Source organism: Amblyomma mixtum, chromosome 3, assembly GCF_055824585.1.
Source record: "Amblyomma mixtum isolate Tamu chromosome 3, ASM5582458v1, whole genome shotgun sequence".
Taxonomy (NCBI): Eukaryota; Metazoa; Arthropoda; class Arachnida; order Ixodida; family Ixodidae; genus Amblyomma; species Amblyomma mixtum.
Window position 1 is genome coordinate 72,059,838 of NC_143014.1, and position 19,982 is coordinate 72,079,819.

General features: G+C 44.6%; 1 protein-coding gene across 3 annotated transcripts in view; it reads left to right on the forward strand.

Annotated features, from left to right (window-relative positions):
- Not11 (CCR4-NOT transcription complex subunit 11) overlaps positions 1-13,547 on the forward strand; it is a 29,239-nt gene extending 15,692 nt beyond the window's left edge. For all 3 annotated transcript variants that reach the window (XM_089579612.1, XM_089579614.1, XM_089579613.1), the window contains 6 exons: positions 5,206-5,415; positions 6,327-6,406; positions 9,728-9,797; positions 10,160-10,315; positions 11,921-12,075; positions 13,465-13,547. In XM_089579612.1, coding sequence (XP_089435738.1) covers positions 5,206-5,415; positions 6,327-6,406; positions 9,728-9,797; positions 10,160-10,315; positions 11,921-12,058 — 654 coding nt within the window. In that variant the 3' untranslated portion in view covers positions 12,059-12,075; positions 13,465-13,547. The remainder of the gene's footprint in view (positions 1-5,205; positions 5,416-6,326; positions 6,407-9,727; positions 9,798-10,159; positions 10,316-11,920; positions 12,076-13,464) is intronic.
- Positions 13,548-19,982: the final 6,435 nt, after the last annotated feature.

The window sequence follows — 19,982 nt, forward strand, 5'->3', positions numbered from 1 at the left end:
ACTAACCATGGTATTCTTAAGTGTTTTAGCGATGTTGACGATTTTTTTTATTGGTTTTTTTTTCTAAACAAGAAACGCTGACCTGCACTGATTCAGTTAGCAGTGTGTTAACTCTTTTTGGACAATATGGCAAAGGCTTGGTTTTCACGCAGGAACTCCCAACTAACGGTTCATTGCAGTTTTTAGACATTAAATTGCAGGTTGGCTTGCATCATGTCTGTTGGAAATATGTTCCTAGAGCACAGAAAGCACTACTTCTAGTATTTAATTCTGTACGTTCAAAGATTGCGAAAAGAGCAGTTGCAAACTCGTGCCTAGAATCAGCCTTAACCAAATCATGCGAGCATGAAATGCATTCCAGCTTTCATAGTCAGATCACCAGGCTGCTTTCAGCCAGATTCCCCTGCTCGCTCACCACAGTGGTAGCGGAAAAACTTTTCCAGAAGATAAAGAAAGGCAAGCGTAGCTGTGACCTTGAGCGCTTGCAGAGTACAAAGGTGACGGTGGTTCCATACATGCATAAAGTCGCCCACAATTTTAAAAAAGTGGCTAACAGGCATGGTGTTCCGGTGGTTTTTTCGGCCTCAAAAAAGCTTGCTGGGTTATGCCCCAAGATCACCGAGGAAGGAGCCCCACGAAGCGCATGTACAATGAAACATGCTGAACAGTATGTGAAATGTGCCACGGGCGTGGTCTATCAAATTCCGCTCAAGTGTGGACGCATGTATGTCGGCCAAACTGGACGCTGCATCAATGAACATGCAGGGGCGCATGCTCTTTCTATACAAAAAAGAGAAGGGGCGAACTTGCCCACCCAATGCATTTCATGCTCTGGTTGTGAGCCGATGCTCTAAGACATCAAGATTCTGGGCAAGAGTAAAAACAAAATAGCCCGCGAACTTTTAGAGGCATTCCACATAAAAGAAAAAGGCGACATTTGTGTTAGCGATACCTGGGTCACCTTATATGATAGGGAAAGGAATTTTATCCGTGGCTTTTGCTGACCTATGCAGGCTTGACTTGTCATCCCCTTCTTTTTTCTTCTCCCTCCCCCCCTTCTTTTTTGCTCATGTGAATACTGCATACTATATATGCTGTTGTGAAAGCAATAAATTCAGTTGACAGTTTGCGCTCTGTCATCTTCTGCTCTTTCCTGTGTATGTTTTTTCGTGTGCGCAATGCCATCCTAAGGAAGCTATGCACCAACTCACCCAGCAAGAAGTTCGTTTACAAAAGCTGATTCCAATGCATTTTGAAAAAAAGAAAAAGAAAATAAAGCAAATGTTTCACTGTGTGTGGTGACAGCAAGGATCTAAAGCTTTTGTTCAAAAGACATATAACGTATTAACTGTCAGTTTGCCAGGCTTTGCACTTTGTGTGGATGAGTATGAACATTCATTCACAGGGCCTCTACATGACATTTAAATTGGGTTCATGTTGCACCGCTTATAAACAAATTTAAGTAGGTTAGTAAATCCCTTTACATTACATCATAAGCTCATGCAAAGCCTATGCCCCGATCCATGAACCACACGAGTGAAGTGTAGGCATTAGAACATTTATTGTAGCCAAAGCAAAACTTTTATAGCCACGAAAGGGAAAGGAAAGAGAGGGAAGGGAAAGTGCACACTTGGATCGCTTGGTGCGTATATGTGCGGCTAGACTGCCGCGAAACGATAAGCCGTGATAGTGCGGCTGTTCGTGGTGGTTACATTTCTCTTCCCTTAGTACAGTAAATGCTGTGGGGGTCTGCGCTGACGCTTAGAACCATGTAGCGGGACTTCGCAGGTATCTGCAGGAGTGGTGTCTTGCGGCAGCCCTTGTACTGGTAGCTGCACTGATGACGATATCTGCTGCAGGGGTGGCTCAATTACTCCATCGTGCTCCGGAACCAATTTAACTTGCTTCGGGCTTGACCGTGTAGAGCACACCTGATCAATGTGTTGCTGCATGGGTCTATTAGGGGTATCGATTGTGACCATTCGAGTGCCGGACACGGATGTCATTCTACCTGGTTTCCACTTCTCTCCCAAACTGTAATTATGGGCGTAAATGGCAATGTCAGCTGGCAGCATCCACTCGTCCGTTTGCATGGATCCTACATGAATGGGAAGAAATAATGTCTCCAAGCAGGATTGGATACAGTAGCCCAAAAGCAGTTCAGAAGGAGATTTTCCAGAACTGAGAAAAGTCTTTCTGTAGTTAAAAAGATTACAATCCAGATTGTCTTCTAGTCTGCTGTTGCCCATTCTCTTGAGGCCGCATTTAATTGTGCAGACTGCCCTTCCTGCTAGCCCATTCAGAAGAAGATTTTCCGGAACTGAGAAGGGTCCTTCTGTAGTTAAAAAGACGACAATCCAGATTGTCTTCTAGTCTGCTGTTGCCCATTCTCTTGAGGCCGTCTTTAATTGTGTGGACTACCCTTCCTGCTAGCCCATTCGATTGTGGGTGGTACACAGGCGTATGCATATGTGTTATATTATTCCTCTTCACAAATGTCGCAAACTCATTGCTGGTGGATTGTGTGCCATTATTAGTTACGGTAGTGCTAGGAATACCAAATCTGCAGAATATATTCTGCAAGAAGCTGATCGTAGCGGAAGTACTTGCTCACTTCAAGGGAATTCACTTAATGTGAGTGTCCGCAAGTACGAGGATCATTGTACTCGAAACTTGCCCAGCAAAGTCAGCGTGCACTCCTTCCGAGCTTTCCTCTGTCTTTGGCCTGTTCCAGCACGGTGCGGCTGCAGGCATAGGCAGGTTTTGTGCGCAACTTTTAGAGGAAGCCGGTAGCCATTCGACGTCGCTATCAAGACCTGGCCACCAGAAGGGGGATCTGGTGATCGCCTGACCGTCTTCATGGCAGAGGAACCCTTGTGTGTTTCATGCAAGTGGTGCAGCACTCATACATGCAATTTTTCTGGAATCACCATTCTTCAACCCCAGTACAACAAATCATGCTACGGACAGCTCCAATCGCCGGTTGAAAGATGGCGTATGTTCGATTGCAGTTTGTCCATACTTGCTGGCCATCCGCACAACACTACAATTTTTGACATGAAAGGGTCAACTGCTGTTTGGCGTTTTAACTCCATTGGTGAAATAGTCTCGACTGTGAAGGTTTTCAATGCCAAGAGGTAATCGGCAGGCTCACCTTCAGTCTCTGGTTCTGTCATCTCTTGGGGCAACCGGCTCAGCGCATTGGGATTGGTGTGCAGCTTGCTGGGAGAGTATGATAGCCTGTAGCGAAATCCTCCCTGATATAAGGCCCAATGCTGGATGTGAGCAGCAGCCAGTGGCAGTGTAGTCCAGCTTCAGGAGGCGCAGGAGCGGCTGATGGTTGGTGACTATGGTGAATTCATGACCTGCAAGGTAGTCCCGAAATTTAGTCACGCCAAACACGAGAGCAAGGACCTCTCGCTCAAGTTGAGAATAATTTCGCTCGGCTTTTGTCAGCGTTACGAAACCCGATGGGCATGTTCACACGTTTGTCTGTGTGAAATAACACGGCTCCAATATCATGCGGTGACGCATCATATTCTAGTTTCAGTGGTTTCTCAGGATTGAAATGTACGAGCCCATCTGCCTCTAGCAGACGACGGTTTGCAGTTGCAAATGCCACTTGCTGCCCGGGTCCCCACTTCCACTGCGAGTGTTTCTCGCAACTGATGCTGTAGTGCTAGCAGAGATGACATGTTAGGCATAAACTTTGAATAATATGTTAGCGTTCCTAAAAATGAATGCAATTCACCAACATTCTGTGGCTTTGCAGCCTTCAAGATTGCTTCTGCATTTTTTTCTGTTGGATGCAGACCTTCTTGCTCGATTCAGTGTCCTAGAAAGGCGACTAACTCTTGACAGAACTTGCATTTGTTGAATCATAACTTTACACCGTACCCTCTGAATCGTAGCACGAGCCGCAAGTACTTGCCACTTTCATTTTTTTTCGATACCAAAATGTCGTCAATATAAGCCTGAACTCCTGATAAGCCCTGCAGGACAGTCTCGATTTGCTGCTAGAAAATAGCAGGTGCTGAAACGATACCAAATGGCAATCGGTTATAACAAAACAGTCCACGGTGCATGTTGATTACGCAAAGCTTCTGCGATTCTCTGTCCAACATAATTTCATTATATATAGTATCGCGTAAGTCTAGGGTGCTGAAATACTTCCCTCCGTTCAGGCAAGCAAATACATCATCAGTTAGAGGTAATAGATATTGCTCAAATACACAAAGTGGATTTAAACTGACTTTGAAAATCGCTACGGTGCCATCTTTCTTCAACACGGGAACCATCCATGTGGCCTACTCTGAATGCCTGATGGGTGACAGTACTCCCTCTGCTACAAGTCTGCCCAACTCTTGCAATACCTTATTGCATCTCTCCTATGATGACACATGCCTTCCAGTTGTCCCTTTTTTCGTCGAAATCCGGTAGCTGTTGATGCGCCATAGGTGCTATTCTTTCAACAGCTGCCCCCCCCCCTCGGGGTTTTTGTCAGTTGGCTCTTCCTTGATTCCGAGGGTTTCTCCGGCCTCGTCACCACTGTTATAGCGTATGCTCACGCCAAGTGTGTGCCCTGATCCATGAACTACACAAGTGAAGTGTAGGCGTCAGAAGAACGTTTATTGCAGTTGAAGCAAAGCTTTTGTAGCCATGAAAAGGAAGGGAAGGAGAGGAAAGGAAAAGTGCGCACTCATATCGCTTTTTGCATGTACGCGTGATTAGACTGTGCCGCGAAACGGTAAGCTGCAATAGGGCGGCTTTCCATGGTTACTACACTGCACATGCTACTGGTGGTGTGAGACCCGCCAAACCTATTTTTGTTTAAAGAAAGAAGAAAAGAAAACCCATGTGTGCAGCTTTTGCCACAGCACTGACAAGGGTAATAATGGGTGGACTAGACCGGGCATGTGCATCTCCACCTAGCCCAACCATGGCAAATAAACTGTGAATCCTGAGGTGGTACCCCTTGCAAGTGCTGGTAGGTGCACTTTGGCCGCAAAATCATCCTTGCTGGTCAGTCATAGCAGAAATCACACACCCTGCTTTTTTTGGGCCAACTTCAGTGTGAGATAACTGAGGATGTTATAAATAAATCCTTGTGCTGAAATGTTACACTGATATTGCTAGAGGTAATGTGCCGTCAGCTAGGCTGTCTTTCTCGCACTTGATAGATTGAACTACTGCTTTTGTTTTCAGTTGGCATGGCTCACGCCATTTGAACAGGGGGACTACTCATTGTTGTGGGAGCCCACAATCTGCCAGAGTGACACAGCAGGTCCCGAAGCGAAGCGTCTCATGGCACGTGCCTTCAAGAGCACCCTCACACAGCCACAGCAGCAGCAGCTACTGGATGAACTGGCTGCAGACCCAAAGCTTGTTTATCACATTGGTCTTTCACCAGCCAAGGTGTGTCATTGCATGAAAACAAAAGAGACATGCAGAGCTTCTGTTAAAAGTATATTGACCCCCCATTGGCAGTCATATAGCTTCTGTTTTATTTCATAGTGACCGCTGACGTCAACTGTTATTGCCTAATGGTACAAGATGTGCTAAAGCTAGCTTGGTCGACTTATTACTAACATTGGCCGAAAGGCTGGTTTTTAAAGCTTTTAAAGTTTAAAGCAACCAACTTTTCAATATTGGTGGGTTCAGCCTTGTAAACAGAAAGATTCAGAAAGATTCACAAAGTCATTTTGTTATTAGTGTTTCATTGTAGCCAGCTGACAGAGCTAGCAGGTGGGAAGCATATTTTTGCCACCTTTTAGCATAGCTAGTCTGTGTGTTGTTTTGGGACAATGCTACAATCATATATCTGCTGCAAGTGGAATGTTAATAGTTTTGTAAGCTCATATATTAGCTGTAATTCAACTTTCTAAGGTGCAGAGTTGTGCTCGTACTGTTTTTAGCATTCTTGTCTTTTAATATTTGAATGTCAGGCCACTGCTGTTGCTGAGGTGCAGGTGCCCTAGAAATAAAACTGAGCACGAGAGCAGAGAAATACTTGAATCACTGCAAGCTCTAGCTCTGGATGCACTTGTATACAGCTTGGGAGCACATGGCACATCCGACTGATCGGTACTCTGCGCTTGATGTTCACCTTATCAGGAGCACAGGCACAGCAGCCCAGTTTTTTTCACAGAAATGTGTTCCATTTTACTTCTGGGGCATCTGGACATTCCCTCCTAGCACATTGTGTTGCGCAGCTTCTTTGGATAACATGGAAGTAGGAAATGCGTGCTATCCTGAGCCGTCACTACTTCTTTTTGCTGATGGTTTTCATTACATAGAAACAAACCAGCATGAATCACCTTTTTCAGTTGCCTGAGCTGGTGGAGAATAACCCACTTGTTGCAATAGAAGTCCTGCTGAAGCTGATGCAGTCAAGCCAGATTACAGAGTAAGGACTGCAGTTTGACAAGTTTGGTGCTTGGGTTCTTATGTTCTTTCTGCATGCCATCATCATCTTTAGCCAGGCTAAGTTTATTTTGAGATGAAGGCCTCTGCCGCTGGCTTCCAATTAACACTGCCCTGCCCCAGCCATAAGGACCCTATCCCCATAATTTTCCTAACCTCGTCTCCCCACCTGACCGCCTACCAACTCCCCTTGTACATTTCCCTTCTGTTGGAATCCACTGTGTGATCTTAGAGACACTGATGTTAATGGCATGCAATTTTTGTTTGCAGTAAAAATCGATTGTTTGTCTTTGTTGATGTCTGTTCAGTCGCAAAGACACGTTTATTACTGAGAATATTAGATTTAGAAATATAACTTTTTTTTTTGTTTTCCTGCTACTTAATTCAAACTTATGACATCAAGACCAAAAAGGGGTTCATGAAAAGTGAGTGAGATCCGTGCAAAGAAAATTGGTATTGAAATCAGCCCAGTTTCCTTTTGGAAACAGCCAGTGGCGGTGATACCTGTATTTCAGTTCCTTGTCTTTTCTAGCTTTTAAAAGCTCTGTTTTCTGTGAAAGTAGTGGCCTTTGTCATTTGAACACAATAGCTGATATCGGCCAACTTCAGTTTGTTGTTAGTATCCCTTTAACAGACGATTAGTTATCGTTCCTCTGCATTACATGTTCTGCCCAAGTCTGCTTCGTCCTCTTGATTTCTACTTAAATAATACCAAGTTGAGTTTGTTGCACCTTTTGCACTAATGGCATGGAGATTTTGCATCTGCCAGTTAAAAAAAAATTGTGCCCAGTGAGTATCAACGGAAGTGATAGTGACCAAAAGCAATGATGGGGTGCTGCCTACGCTGAGAAGGAACTCCAAGGACCAGTGAGGTTATGCTAATGAAAGTGCAACCACACTAAAGAGGTTCAGTCACTGGAGAGCAAAACATGCCCCCTCACCAGAATAGTAGTTGGACATCCTGATGTAGTACTGTGCCACTGCCTCTTGCATAAAGCTGTCAAATGTTATGTGTATGTCTACACAATAGTATATTGAGGTCCCTGCATTTTCAGGTTATACTCTATTTCACCCCAGAAACGTGCCTGCTTGAGAACTTAATTTTCCAATGTAGAAAGTTGTAGACACTGCACAAAAATTACCGGATATCTAGTGCTTATTCCAGAGGGGCATTTTCAGTTGATTATTTTAAAACTTTAAACAGGTACCAACCAGATGTTTTATTGGCGTTATTTTAACAAGCGCTACCCACGCTAACAATATCCTTCTCCTAGGCTCTTTTGTCTTTTAATGAGGGACACAGCAATTAAAACTATTTCCGTTATTTAGGTATGAAATGTAACCAAATTTGGAACAGATATATATGACTTCTTTGTTAATTTCAGGATTTATTTTAGGCTAGCTGGTATAGTGGTTAAATAATTAGATATAACAGCTTCGTAAAGTCGTGGGGCATTCAATAATTAAGGAGAAAGTGCACAAGTTATTTTGTCAGCATGTTCGCAAAGCCGTGTTCTGTGCAATAAAGCTATTAGTTTTTTATTTAGAAGCCCAGTACTTATGGAAATGAAAGTTAAACTCTGGCATGCATATTCACATGGAAATGTTTGTTACATACCTACAAAAACTATTCTTTACGTACATGGAATTTCGAGAGCTTTATTGCACTCCTCGGTGTCTCAGGATGCGTGCACAAAAAACGACTGTCATTTGTTTAAAAAATGCTGACGGAATGAGTGATCGCAATCGCAGAAAAAGTGAAAGCTGAGAAAATCAACCCTAAAGTTTATTCTATAAAAGAGTTAGCTGCTGGGCTAGTTGGTTGTCAGACATAATAAAAGGATTTTAGTGGCAAGACTTACTACACACAAGAGAGAAGACAATACCGGCACTTACTGAACTGTTTAATAAGGTGAAATTGATCGATATATATACCCTCCCAAAACCCCTATGCATAGAAGGCAACAGGAAAATGCAGCCAAAAGGTCTTATCATAGCAGGCGTAAAAGGAATTTTTTCTCAGCATCGTAGAGAAAAACTGGTGTGCTGCTGACACAGTTTTGAACCGCATTTTTAAGTGAAAGGCTTCCAAAGTTTCATAATCTGTTTGTTGTCTGCCTCTGGGCACCGAAATCCTTTTTTTTATGTAAAGTTTATTCCCTTGTTTGCCTTGTTTATCACCTCGTATGCTTTTGTTTTTTGGTCAGATAAATGCAGCATTGCAGCCAATGGAAGCTCTGGTCTTCTGATTGCTCTCTTTATGGTAATACTAAGATGATGGTGCCCCGTTGCCGGAATCTTCAGAAGCGCGAGTTGCATAACAACACAATTTTCTACATTTCTACTGCATATTTCGCTGTTATTTTATTCCCTTTGTTTATTCCTTTGTTCCCTAAGTTTATTCCCTTGTTTGCCTTGTTTATCACCTCGTATGCTTTTGTTTTTTGGTCAGATAAATGCAGCATTGCAACCAATGGAAGCTCTGGTCTTCTGATTGCTCTCTTTAAGGTAATACTAAGATGATGGTGCCCCGTTGCCGGAATCTTCAGAAGCGCGAGTTGCATAACAACACAATTTTCTACATTTCTACTGCATATTTCGCTGTTATTTTTTCGTCATGGGACAGGTGAAGACCCTAGGGTTACGAAACAAAACTAATTGAAAAGTGGAAAATTTTTACATTTGGCTATTTTATTTGCCACGTCCCCCCTTCATATGGTCGCTGTGATGTTGAACAGATGTTTTTGCAGTGTACATAGCCAGGTAGGTGGTAACATACGTACAAAATGACTGACATAAATGAAAAAGAAAAAACAATGGTAAACAGTACACCTTATTTTTATAGTGTTATCATGAAAATAATGAGCAAAAAATTTAGCATTTTATGTTCTGCACTAGTAATAACTTTTTTTGCTGCAAAGAAATGGCCCAAGAAAACCCGAATTATATAACTTTTTGCTGAATAAGCCAATATGTACCCGAAGTTGAGCTCAAAAATTTTTGCCCCTAAATTCCAGGTATTATACCAAGAAATGAAGGGCCATAAGTGTATTATGCACCCAGATGCACTGGATGTATCAACTTGATCAAAGCTTCCAGGCGTTCAGATTTGCTGATGCAGTGGAGTTATTCGGCACCCCTGGTAGTCCAAAACTATGCAAAACTATGAGAGTTGCTTTTGCCCCTCGGAGAATTGGAAGACTGGCAATACAATACTGGCTGTATTGTATGGCCTATCAATACTAAGAAGCTGCACATTGCTCTTTACTTATTTGTTTTTTTTAAGGAACTGTTTTCATTTCAGGTATTTCTCAGTCTTGGTGAACATGGAAATGTCACTGCACTCTATGGAAGTTGTGAACAGGCTGACAACTGTGAGTATAGCCAATAACATCCAGCTTCTTACTACTGGCCTTAAATCTGATTGCTAGCTTTCTCCATTGCATTTTGGAACAGCAAAGACGTTTTGAACACGTCTGACAATGGTGAAGTGTATGGAATTGGCTGAGTGAAGATTTAGTTATCTAAATGTGTTTACCACAGGCAAAGCTGTTCTCTAATCATGAATAGTATAGTATTCTAGAAGGCTTTACCTTTTTTTGCTCATGTAATCTTTTATGGTACATTACCACGTAACGTCGACTATCCAGTCTTGTGTGGCTGGCAACACTTGTGGACAACATTGTGAGGCCTCTTATAATCCTACAGTGGTTTGAAAGCATTGGTATTATTGCAGGCTGTGGAGCTCCCTACAGAGTTTGTACATCTCTACATCTCTAACTGCATCTCAACTTGTGAGACCATTAAGGACCGCTACATGCAAAACAGGCTGGTTCGTTTGGTGTGTGTGTTCCTCCAGTCTCTCATCCGAAACAAGATAATTAATGTACAGGTAGGTGACTCAGCTGAAAGCATTGCGCCTTTTTTATGTAAAACAGGCAGTTACTGCATCGATCCATTTGTATATAGCAGAGTATCATGAGTATGTACATGTGATATTTCGATAAGCTTGGCGGGCTTGTGCTGTAGTTTAATGTTAAGCACACTGTACCAGAGGATACCTGATGCAGAAAGGACGAGAAGAGCATTTGTAACTGTCAAACACATCAGTATGCATTAACTGCGTTGAGTTTCTTGCTTGCTCATTACAGTGTTCACATGTGCTCAGTCTTGTTTTACTTAATGTTGCCTCAAATATAGCGTCTGGGCACAATGCTTTGATAGAACATGTGGCAATGCAGATGGGTCGTATCAGTTCATTGCCTAGCATTTTTTCTCCTAAATTTATTGTCTGGTATGCTCCAAGATTTACACAGAATCATTAGCAGAATGGCAATTTGCATTTTCCTTCTCTGTTTTTTCTTTTTGTAGTATACAAGTAAAGGTACTTGCTAATAGAGAATTTTGACATAGTGCAATCCAGAGGCAGATTTGTGGGCACTTCCTGGAAGGGGCAGTTTGAAAAGTGAGGAGGGGGGCGCTTATTTATGTTCAGTTCGTTACTTCATCAGAAAAAAAGGAGCTTTTTTGTAATTTTTCCAAAGAAAATTTTCTGTCGAGAAGTCCCCCTATCCCCCTTTGTATCTGCCACTGGCATAATCTGCTGCCGCAGTCCAGTTCTGCGAGGCGTCATCTGTGCGTACGTGCTTTACTGCAGAGCGAGCACGAACTTACACACGTGCAGATGGCCCCGAGGGCAGGTGCAGGCGCACACCTGCTGCTGCGTTAGTGCAGCTGGTCCTCACATTAGCGGATCACAGTAGCAGATTGTGCTATGCTTAATCTCTCTAATGATCTGGTGTTCTCAGAATGTTCCCCTAGTTGTTTGGAAGGCATTGTTGTGCAGCATAATTCATGTGTAGAAACACATACAGCTAGGCGGTTTAATTGAAGTTCTCCAATCTCACATTTCAGTTTTTGGGCAGTGTTGGCTGTGTTCTTAAAGTTCTTAGTGATGTTTTACGTTTATATGTTCACAAGGTTATAATACTTGTTTCTTTAGCATTTATCTGGACCACCAGAAGTGAATTCAGGTGGTGCAGTGGAACGCCACAAGGCTTCTTGAGCTGCTGCTCCATGCCATATGTTTTACTGGTGTGTCAGCTGCATAACATTTCATTTTTAACATGCACATCTGTTATTGAGACATGCTTCTCAGCATTCTTTGTACTTGCAAAAAGGAGATGCAGAGGCTTTGCGCACACGTACAGACGGGGTCGAAAGTCTCTGACCCTGCCTGTACTTATCATTGCAGCGCAGAAAGAGAAAGGAAACTGACAAGAAAATGAGCATTCCAACTTGTCGTTGTTCTCCATTATCCTGCTTTATGCAGACTCCTTTTGCAAGAAGACAGCTTTGGCACGAGATTTTTATTATTCTGTTGGTTTAGTGGAGATGAATAGAAGATCAAGTACAGGCATTACTTATTAGTTTGGACAATAAATGTTATCATGCCAAACATGCTCTATAGCTGTGAGAAATGTGGCCTTTTTTACAGGACCTCTTCATTGAAGTCCAGGCCTTTTGCATAGAGTTCAGCCGAATCAGGGAAGCAGCTGCTCTATTTCGTCTTCTCAAGCAGCTTGACACAGCAGAACAAGGGCCATCGTCGCCATCTCAAACCAGTGCAAAATAGTTCTGTGGATTGACTTGGTAAGTTTAGCAGCTCTGCGAAATATGATGTGGTACCATGCTATTGCAAGTTTCACGATGTGATTGATTTGAGCTATTGCTGAAAATAAATGTTTGTTTATTAGCCTTCTGAGTTTTCATTGAGTTGATACAAAAATCGTTAAATGAATCCCAAGGCAAGTGCCTCAGAATGGCCTGACTGCATTTCTATAGATGGACCTTATTTTTTTTAGTTACAGAGGTCCTTGTGGGCTTATCATAATTTGCCTTAGTAAAGTGCAACTGCGTCATGATGTCATACCGCTCTAAATGAAATCAGTCTGGAAGCAAGAAGCTACACTAGACTGATAGAAGAAAACCGCAAATGAAGTCACCCGATTCCCCCCCCCCCCCCCCCCCCCCCAATTTACACTTCCTTGTAGTTTGGGTTGTGTTGCGTCAACTTTATGACATGTAACCTTCCAAGCTCTACGAGTCTCAGTGAAAACAAAAACCACTTGACCTGCCAAGCTAGACATAATTACATGGTTTGTTATATTTGTTACTAAAATCGGTCATGCCATGAGCTGCATGAGGTACAAAAAATTAGCCCAGAAGCGTATTTTGACCTCAACTAAGCACAGCAGTCACAAGGGTTTGCCACAGAAAAACATTGGGTAGCCTTAGTTAGGCCTTGAATGTTAAGGTTCTTTGATGAACAACCATCTCGCCAGGTGTTTAGTGATGAAAGCCAGGATGCTGTTTCAAAGGAGGTATTGAAGATTCAGTACGGAGGCAATGATTACAGTGGTACTCTTGCAGCTTCAATATGGAGGCAATGATTACAATCACACCAGTGGTGCTCTTGAAGCTTTCTGACTGTTATGTGCAGCTCTATGGGAGTAGCGTAAAGTAGATATGCGGATCAGGTATCAGCCACTTCATGAAGTGTTTCCTCGAGGATGAGGAGCGTGCAGTAACCGAACGGCCTATTATTTTAGATGAGGTCAGAATGGCCACTTTTGCTCTGCAGGGCCAGAAACTTTTTTGCCTGGATGGTACGAAACGTTTTCGCCTTGCCTAGTGCCTGCCATGTTGGAAGTTTTTAGTGCTGCTTTTTATACCGAACTAATTTGAAAACCTCTTATATGAACCAGTTGAGGATTGTCGAAATGTACCGTCTGACGTCCTGATGTATGAGCGTTGCAAGATAGTATTTGCAAAGGTCCCTTGTTCCCGTGTGCAGCTTTTGGCATTGGATTTCGTTGGCTGGCATCAAGCCTGTGGTATTCAAGGTCGTAACATCCAAATTCATCCATATCACACGTTTGGTATTGGAGACAGTTACAGATGAGGTCGGGCAAGTTGTTCTCATTCATATTGACCTGGTTAAGGTGTTAGATACAGTGTATCATTATTTTTTGTTTTCAGACTTGAAGCACGAAAACACTGGTGATGGACTGCCTAGGTGGACAGGCCCACGTTGTACAGAACCAAATAAAAGGCCGATCATACTAGAAGGCTCCCAGCATTTTGATGTGCGGGCGGTGTGGTGGCGTTATGATGGCGTAAGAATTTGACAGGATGGCAGAATGTGACCCAGTCAAGTAAGGCACGGGGTGGGTTTAGGAGGTTGTTTCGTCCATGAAGCAAAGATAAAAAAAAGAGCTGCGGAAATGGCCGAGCGATCAAAGGCATCAAATCAAGGGGCGAAGAAGTTTCGGTGTTTGTGCCGCCATTGTTTCGAATTCCGCATGGGGCGTAAGTATAATACTGTTTTCTTTCTAGTGGATACCATTCGGGAAAAAGTTTCAGAAGGTTTGAAAAAAAAAATGAAAATTGCTTTTTTGAGGAAAGGAAATAGCGCAATAATTGTTTCACATCTCGGTGGACACCCGAACCACGCCGTAAGGGAAGGGAGGAAGGTCAGAGTAAAGAAGAAAGAGGTGCCATAGAGGAGCGCTCTGGAATAATTTTGACCACCTGGGGATCTTTAACGTGCACAGACATCGCACAGCACACGGGTGGGTGCCTTTGTGTTACGCCGCCATCAAAACTCTGCTGCCGTGGCCGGGTTCGAACCCGGGAACTCCGGCTCAGTAGCCAAGCGTCCTAACTACTGAGCCACTGTGGCAGGTTCGAAGAAAATTTATGTTCGGTTTAATGTTTGCTCTCACTACTTCAGGTACACCACGATTTGCGACGATGTTCACCTTGATTTGTTGAGAATGGGAATTTAATGCATTTCTTGATTCAATGGAAACATCAGCACTCACTCAGGCATGACGTAATCACAGCGTGGAAGAGGCATATGTCAAGATGCTAGAAAGTATATAGATGGACTGAAGAGCGCTATCATAGTCTTTTAAGTATCAAAGTGTGCCACGCAAGCTAACAATCTCGCCACTGTTTAATTATGCATTTGCGAGAGGTATTCAGGAGGTTTGATTGTGAAAATTCGGCAATTCAAGTTAAATGGGAAAACATGAGTAACATGCGATCTTCTGTTGCCATTACCCTGTTAAACAACTCGGGGAAAGTAAAGCGCGTCGAGAATTCAAACTTGAGCTTAGTATCGAAGACCTAGGTAAAATGAGCCGCCACGGTGGCCATGACGCTCAGCTGCTGACTCGAAAGATACGGGTTTGATACCGGCCGCAGCGGTTGAATTTCGATGGAGGCGAAATTCTAGAGGCCGTATACTGTGCAATGTCGGCACACGTTACAGAACCCCAGGTGGTCGAAATTTCCGGAGCCCTTTACTACGGCGTCCCTCATAGCCCGAGTCGCTTTGAGACATTAAACCCCCATAAACCAAACTAGATAAACTGCGACACAGAAAAGGTCGCTTATCAGCAAGTGCTTCTCCGCATTTTCATGGCAGCAGCCATTTGGTCATGACTGAGACGTTCATTTTGACTCCCCTGTCTATGCGAAATTCTAGCCAGACGTCATAGAAACCGCCTTCTTTGAGTGTCTTCTGAAATTCGGCAGTGGTTGTTTCAACTGGCGCTACTGCGGCCACCAAGTTTTCCAAGCCCTGCCCCTCTTCAGTCAAGAAAAAGCCTGCCTTCACAGATAAAATCTTCACTGAATTCCAGAACGTTTACAGTGATAGCCTTTATTGACAAGGAAACCCAGCACACGAGTGTATGTTTGCTTGCCAACATCTGTGACTTGGGAAGGGGAGAGGTATGAAGCAGAAAGACTAAAAAAAGTCATAAGTAAAGGAAAGACGTAGCAACCGTCTCTCCCGGTGGACATAGCCGCACTGTCAGGGAAGAAATAAAGGAAAGGAGGAAGATATTCTGTAGTGGAGGGCTCCAGATTAATTTATATCACCTGAGATTCCTGACATCACTCAGCACACCGGTGTCTTTTGTGTTTGGCATCTGTCGCAACGCTTCCTCCGCAACCGGAATTTCATCTTGTATCCTCATGGTCAGCAGTCGAATGCCGCAAAAGACGCTGGCGCAGCGGCTGCGCAAAGGGGGTATAGGGAGGCGGGGGGCTTCACCACACGTCCTCTTACTCAGCAGGCAAATGCCGTAGAAGACAAGCACTGCTAACGCCAGTTCACCACGAACAATCAGTCTGGTATTGGAAAGGAACTTTATAGTGCCGAGCTGTCTAAATTTAGTGACATATGTTATCAGAAGCCTATCATATCCTCTCTGCGCTTATTATAACGCATATATAATAGTATGCGCATATAATCGCACATATATAGTTGTGCACTCTGCTTGAATTGCAGCTCCTCGTCTGTCGCTGCTGTTTCTTTGCAGGACACAGAAGAGAACCGAGAATTAGTTATCAACCTTTTTAGGCATGACACATATCTACATCCACTTTGTGGGGCAATCTAAAGTGCGCATCTTTAAAGATGGCTAGCGAAGGGGGGTCATTGCCACTGCATGCTGACGCAACGCAACTGTAGTGCTGTCATTGCTTTGATATGCGGGCGGTTTTCTGTTTTTACTGTGTTGGCTCTACAGTTCTCTTTCCCCAAAAAGTCTGTGGTGTGCGTGCGAAGTCTCAGCACTCTGGGGTTTGCCTCCAGAGGAAACACCCATTATCTACCACATATGAGCCACCTCCCACCATTATTCTCCAACATTCCAGCCTGTATCGTCCACTTACCACCCTCACCTCCACCGTTGAGAAAGCACCTCCTGCATCCTCTATCAACATCGTCTCCCATCTATAAGCCTGCACTCACCTTCAAGGTTCACAATGGAACGAAAAAAAATGACGGATGATTTAGTGTAGTTAGGCTGTACGCAAATTAGGAGCGCTAGCACTTCGGCTTCAGGCTCGGTTTTCAAGGTGAAGCAGACTTCAAAGATGGGCGAAACCGGTAAGCACAAAACCATTGAAATGGGGGGGCTTAGTGCTAGCACACTAAAACTGGAGGGGACACTTAAGCTCTGCCTTAAGGGTATATGACTTGATGGCGTTCCCATATATGTGCAATATATATGTGTGTGAGAATATATATTTCCGTATATGTGCAATTCTATGGTCATTCTCTACACTCATAGATTGATGGGAGTCCTCATACCACTCTTGGTAGAGTGATGCACTGGTTCTGCGATGCACCACTGCCCTACGATGGCAGGTGCTGCTACCGGTGGGGCTTGTGTGACCCCGATTGTTCTTTCCTAGCAACCCGCGTCGCCAGACAGACAGTGGCAAAATCGGTGAGGGGGCGTTCTTAGTGCTAGCGCATTAAAAGCGAGCCGAAAACAATTCAAAGACAAATAGGAAGGCGACGAATACTGCTAATGCAGATTTGCGGCATCACATCATGCACATTTTGTTTTCTGTTTGAACAGTGTACGATTCTCTCTCTTGATGCCCAGGGAAAGTAACGGGAAGTTAACAGGTATTTTTCGGGGCAGTTGCTCGAAAGTAAAGATGCTAAATGGGACAGTAGGTTAACTCAGATTCATTATGAGACAGCTGAAAAACGACGTTATTCATCACAAAAGAGGACGAGCACTGAAAGAATCACAGCTGAGAAGAGCACACTTGTCTAGAGCGCTCGAGCTGTGCTCTGCGAAGGAAAAGAAGCAGAATTTTAAAACAGGTACTGAGTTTCAGAGATATTAGTCCCGCCTGAGCGCGACTGGATAGACGTACGAATCGTGCATACACAAGCACCTTGCCCCTAATTTTCTCCACAGCACACCCCGAGTGCACTAGACAAGCGTGCTCGCCACTGTGCCGGCCTGCTAAATGCTTGGAAAGCAAACTAAAGGCCGCAATCTACCAGCGCCACTCAAGTAGTGACGAGTGATATGCTTTGATGTTTTAACGCGATATCGTTAGCTCGTGTAGCAGAAAACTCGGTGGCGCCGGCATTGACCATGAGCGAAAAATCAACGAAAAATCCCCAGAGAAGCAACCTAGGAGGTAGGTGGGCCACCTGAGTCATGTGACCTTGTGACGTCACAACTTGCCCACCATATTGTGAGCAAACTGCGCACCATGGCAGGTGGCAGTTAAATTAATGATTGGTTGCAAGACGTTGCTGGTAAGAACAACACGGATCACACAAGTCCCACCGGTGGGAGCACCTGCCATTGCAGGGCAGTGGCGCATCACGTAACCACTTCGCCAGGAGTGGTAGGAGGATTCGCAGGGATTTATGAGTGATAAGTAGAGAATGACCAAGTCTGCATTTAACCCATTGCAGCTATCGCGTCATGCACTTAAGGCAGAGCTTAAGTGTCCCCTCCAATGTTTTTTACTGCATTAGCAGTATAGCCCACTTTCCCAAAAAAAATCCGCGGTCTGTGTGAACCTTTCACCCTCCAGAGGAGGTACTTACAGGCTAAAGTGTATCTCCCACTACCGTTCCCGTGTACTCAGTAATGTTAGTGCACGTTAAAGAACCCCAGGTGGTCGAAATTTCCAGAGCCCTTCACCACGGCGTCCTTCATAGCCTGAGTCGCTTCGGGAAATTAAACCCCATAAACCAAACCAAGCAAAAGATGCCAGTGTGTTCTGCGATGTCTGTCTGTGCACGTTAACGGTCCCCAGGCGGTCGAAATTATTCCGGGGCCCTTCACTACGGCACTTCTTCTTTCACTGCACCTTCCTTCCCTCACGGCGTGGTTGCAGTGTCAACTGAGAAATGAGACAGTTACTACGCCTTTCACTTGCTCAAAACCAATGTTATATCTCTAGACAACTGTTCTCCATGCAGCAGAGTATGCGTTATCATTAGTGTTCCCTCCGAATGGAGCTGCAGCTGCTGCTGACTGGTCCTGACCGTGCGAGCGGGTGGCAAGGGGCACCAATCACCATGTGACACGCCCTACACCGGCTCCACTCTTCCACCCCTTGACTCTGGGGACCACAGTGTCCCTCTCACCACCTGTCGTTTCCCACCCTTCCTTGTTCCCTTTCCCCTGAAAATGGAAAGTGATTCCCCTCCCTCGACTTTGCCACCTGCCAACTGAGGCTTCAGACGGTCGGACGCATTTTTCCCACATGGGGGTTCTGCTGTTAACGATTTAAAAAAAAATAGGAGACACTTAAGCTCCGCCTAGTTATGACGCGAGTATTGGTCATTCTCGACTTTATATTCATAGACCCCTGGGAGTCCTCGCACCACTCCTGAAAAAGTGGTGCAGCGGTTAAGCGGTGCGCCACTGCCCTGCAATGGCAGGTGCTGCCACCAGTGGGGCTTGTGCGACCTAGGTTGCTCTTTCCAAGCAACCTCTGGCGACCAGTCATTAACTGCCACCTGCCACAGTGGTAAGTTTGCTCATAATACGGTGGGCAAATTGTGATGACGCCACAAGGTCACACGACCTTGGTGGCCGACCTAGGTTGCTTCTTTGGGGATTTTTCGCTCACAACGCCGGCGCTGCCGGATTTTTTGAAAACGATATATCGCGTTGAAATGCATCCCTCAGCTACGAGTCTGCACCCACCACTCCCATCCACCAAAAGCCCACACAGCACCGAAATAAAAACATTGACGGACGATCATATGAAGTGACACGGCAAAGCTGCGACAGCAAGCCTGGGGCTTTCGCTTTTCATTGGTCGCCTTCCCATAGCGTCTTTGATTTGATTTAGCCGTCACTTTTTCGTTCCAGTGCTGCTGCGGATTTATGTAGGGTGAACTGAAGCCTTTGCTCTGGTGGGTGGACACTTCTGTGGAATGGAAGTGGGTGATGGGCTCCTCTCCGAGGCTTCTGGAGGGCGGAGGCTTCATTCCTTTGCTCTCAAATGTCGACGCCGGCATTTCGCGGAATGGTCTTGCTACTGCTTATGCAGTAAATGCGACGGTGAGGTCTAACTGAAAAGATGCATTGGGAAGGCGAGTGTGTGAAGCCTCCACCCTTCGGAGAAGGCATCCTCCAGTAAAAAATTGGTACGGGTTTAATGTAGTTAAAGTAGACGTGCGAAAGCAGGTGTTCAAGATTTGTTTGGAGTGGGTTAATGCCCATATATACAGAACTGGTCATAGTTAACATTCGTAGATGGCGGCCAGTCCTCATACCACTACCAGCACAATGGCGCAGCGGTTAAGCGATGCGCCACTGCAGCGGCATGAGGTCGTTTCTATCACAACCACCAGTAGGGACTGATGGGTCGTTTCTCTTTTCGAGCAACCTATCGCACAGCTCCAAACTTGCCCGAGTTACTCGGGCAGTAATGGGGTTGTCAGGCAAAGGCACAAGATCAAACGAGCGTACGTACGTACCGTCTTTGTCAAAAGTAACCAGGCTGCATGGTTTGCTTCTAGCTTGTATAGTGGAGCCCTTGTGGCTTTCCTAAAGATAAAAAGGTGTTGGTAGGTATGAAGACCACCAGTCCTTACCTTTAACGACCATTTCAGCTTCAGGGAAGCTGTAAGGGCTCCACTGTATGAGCTAGAAGCAGACCGTGCAGCCTGGTTACTTTTGACAAAGACTGTACGTATGTACATA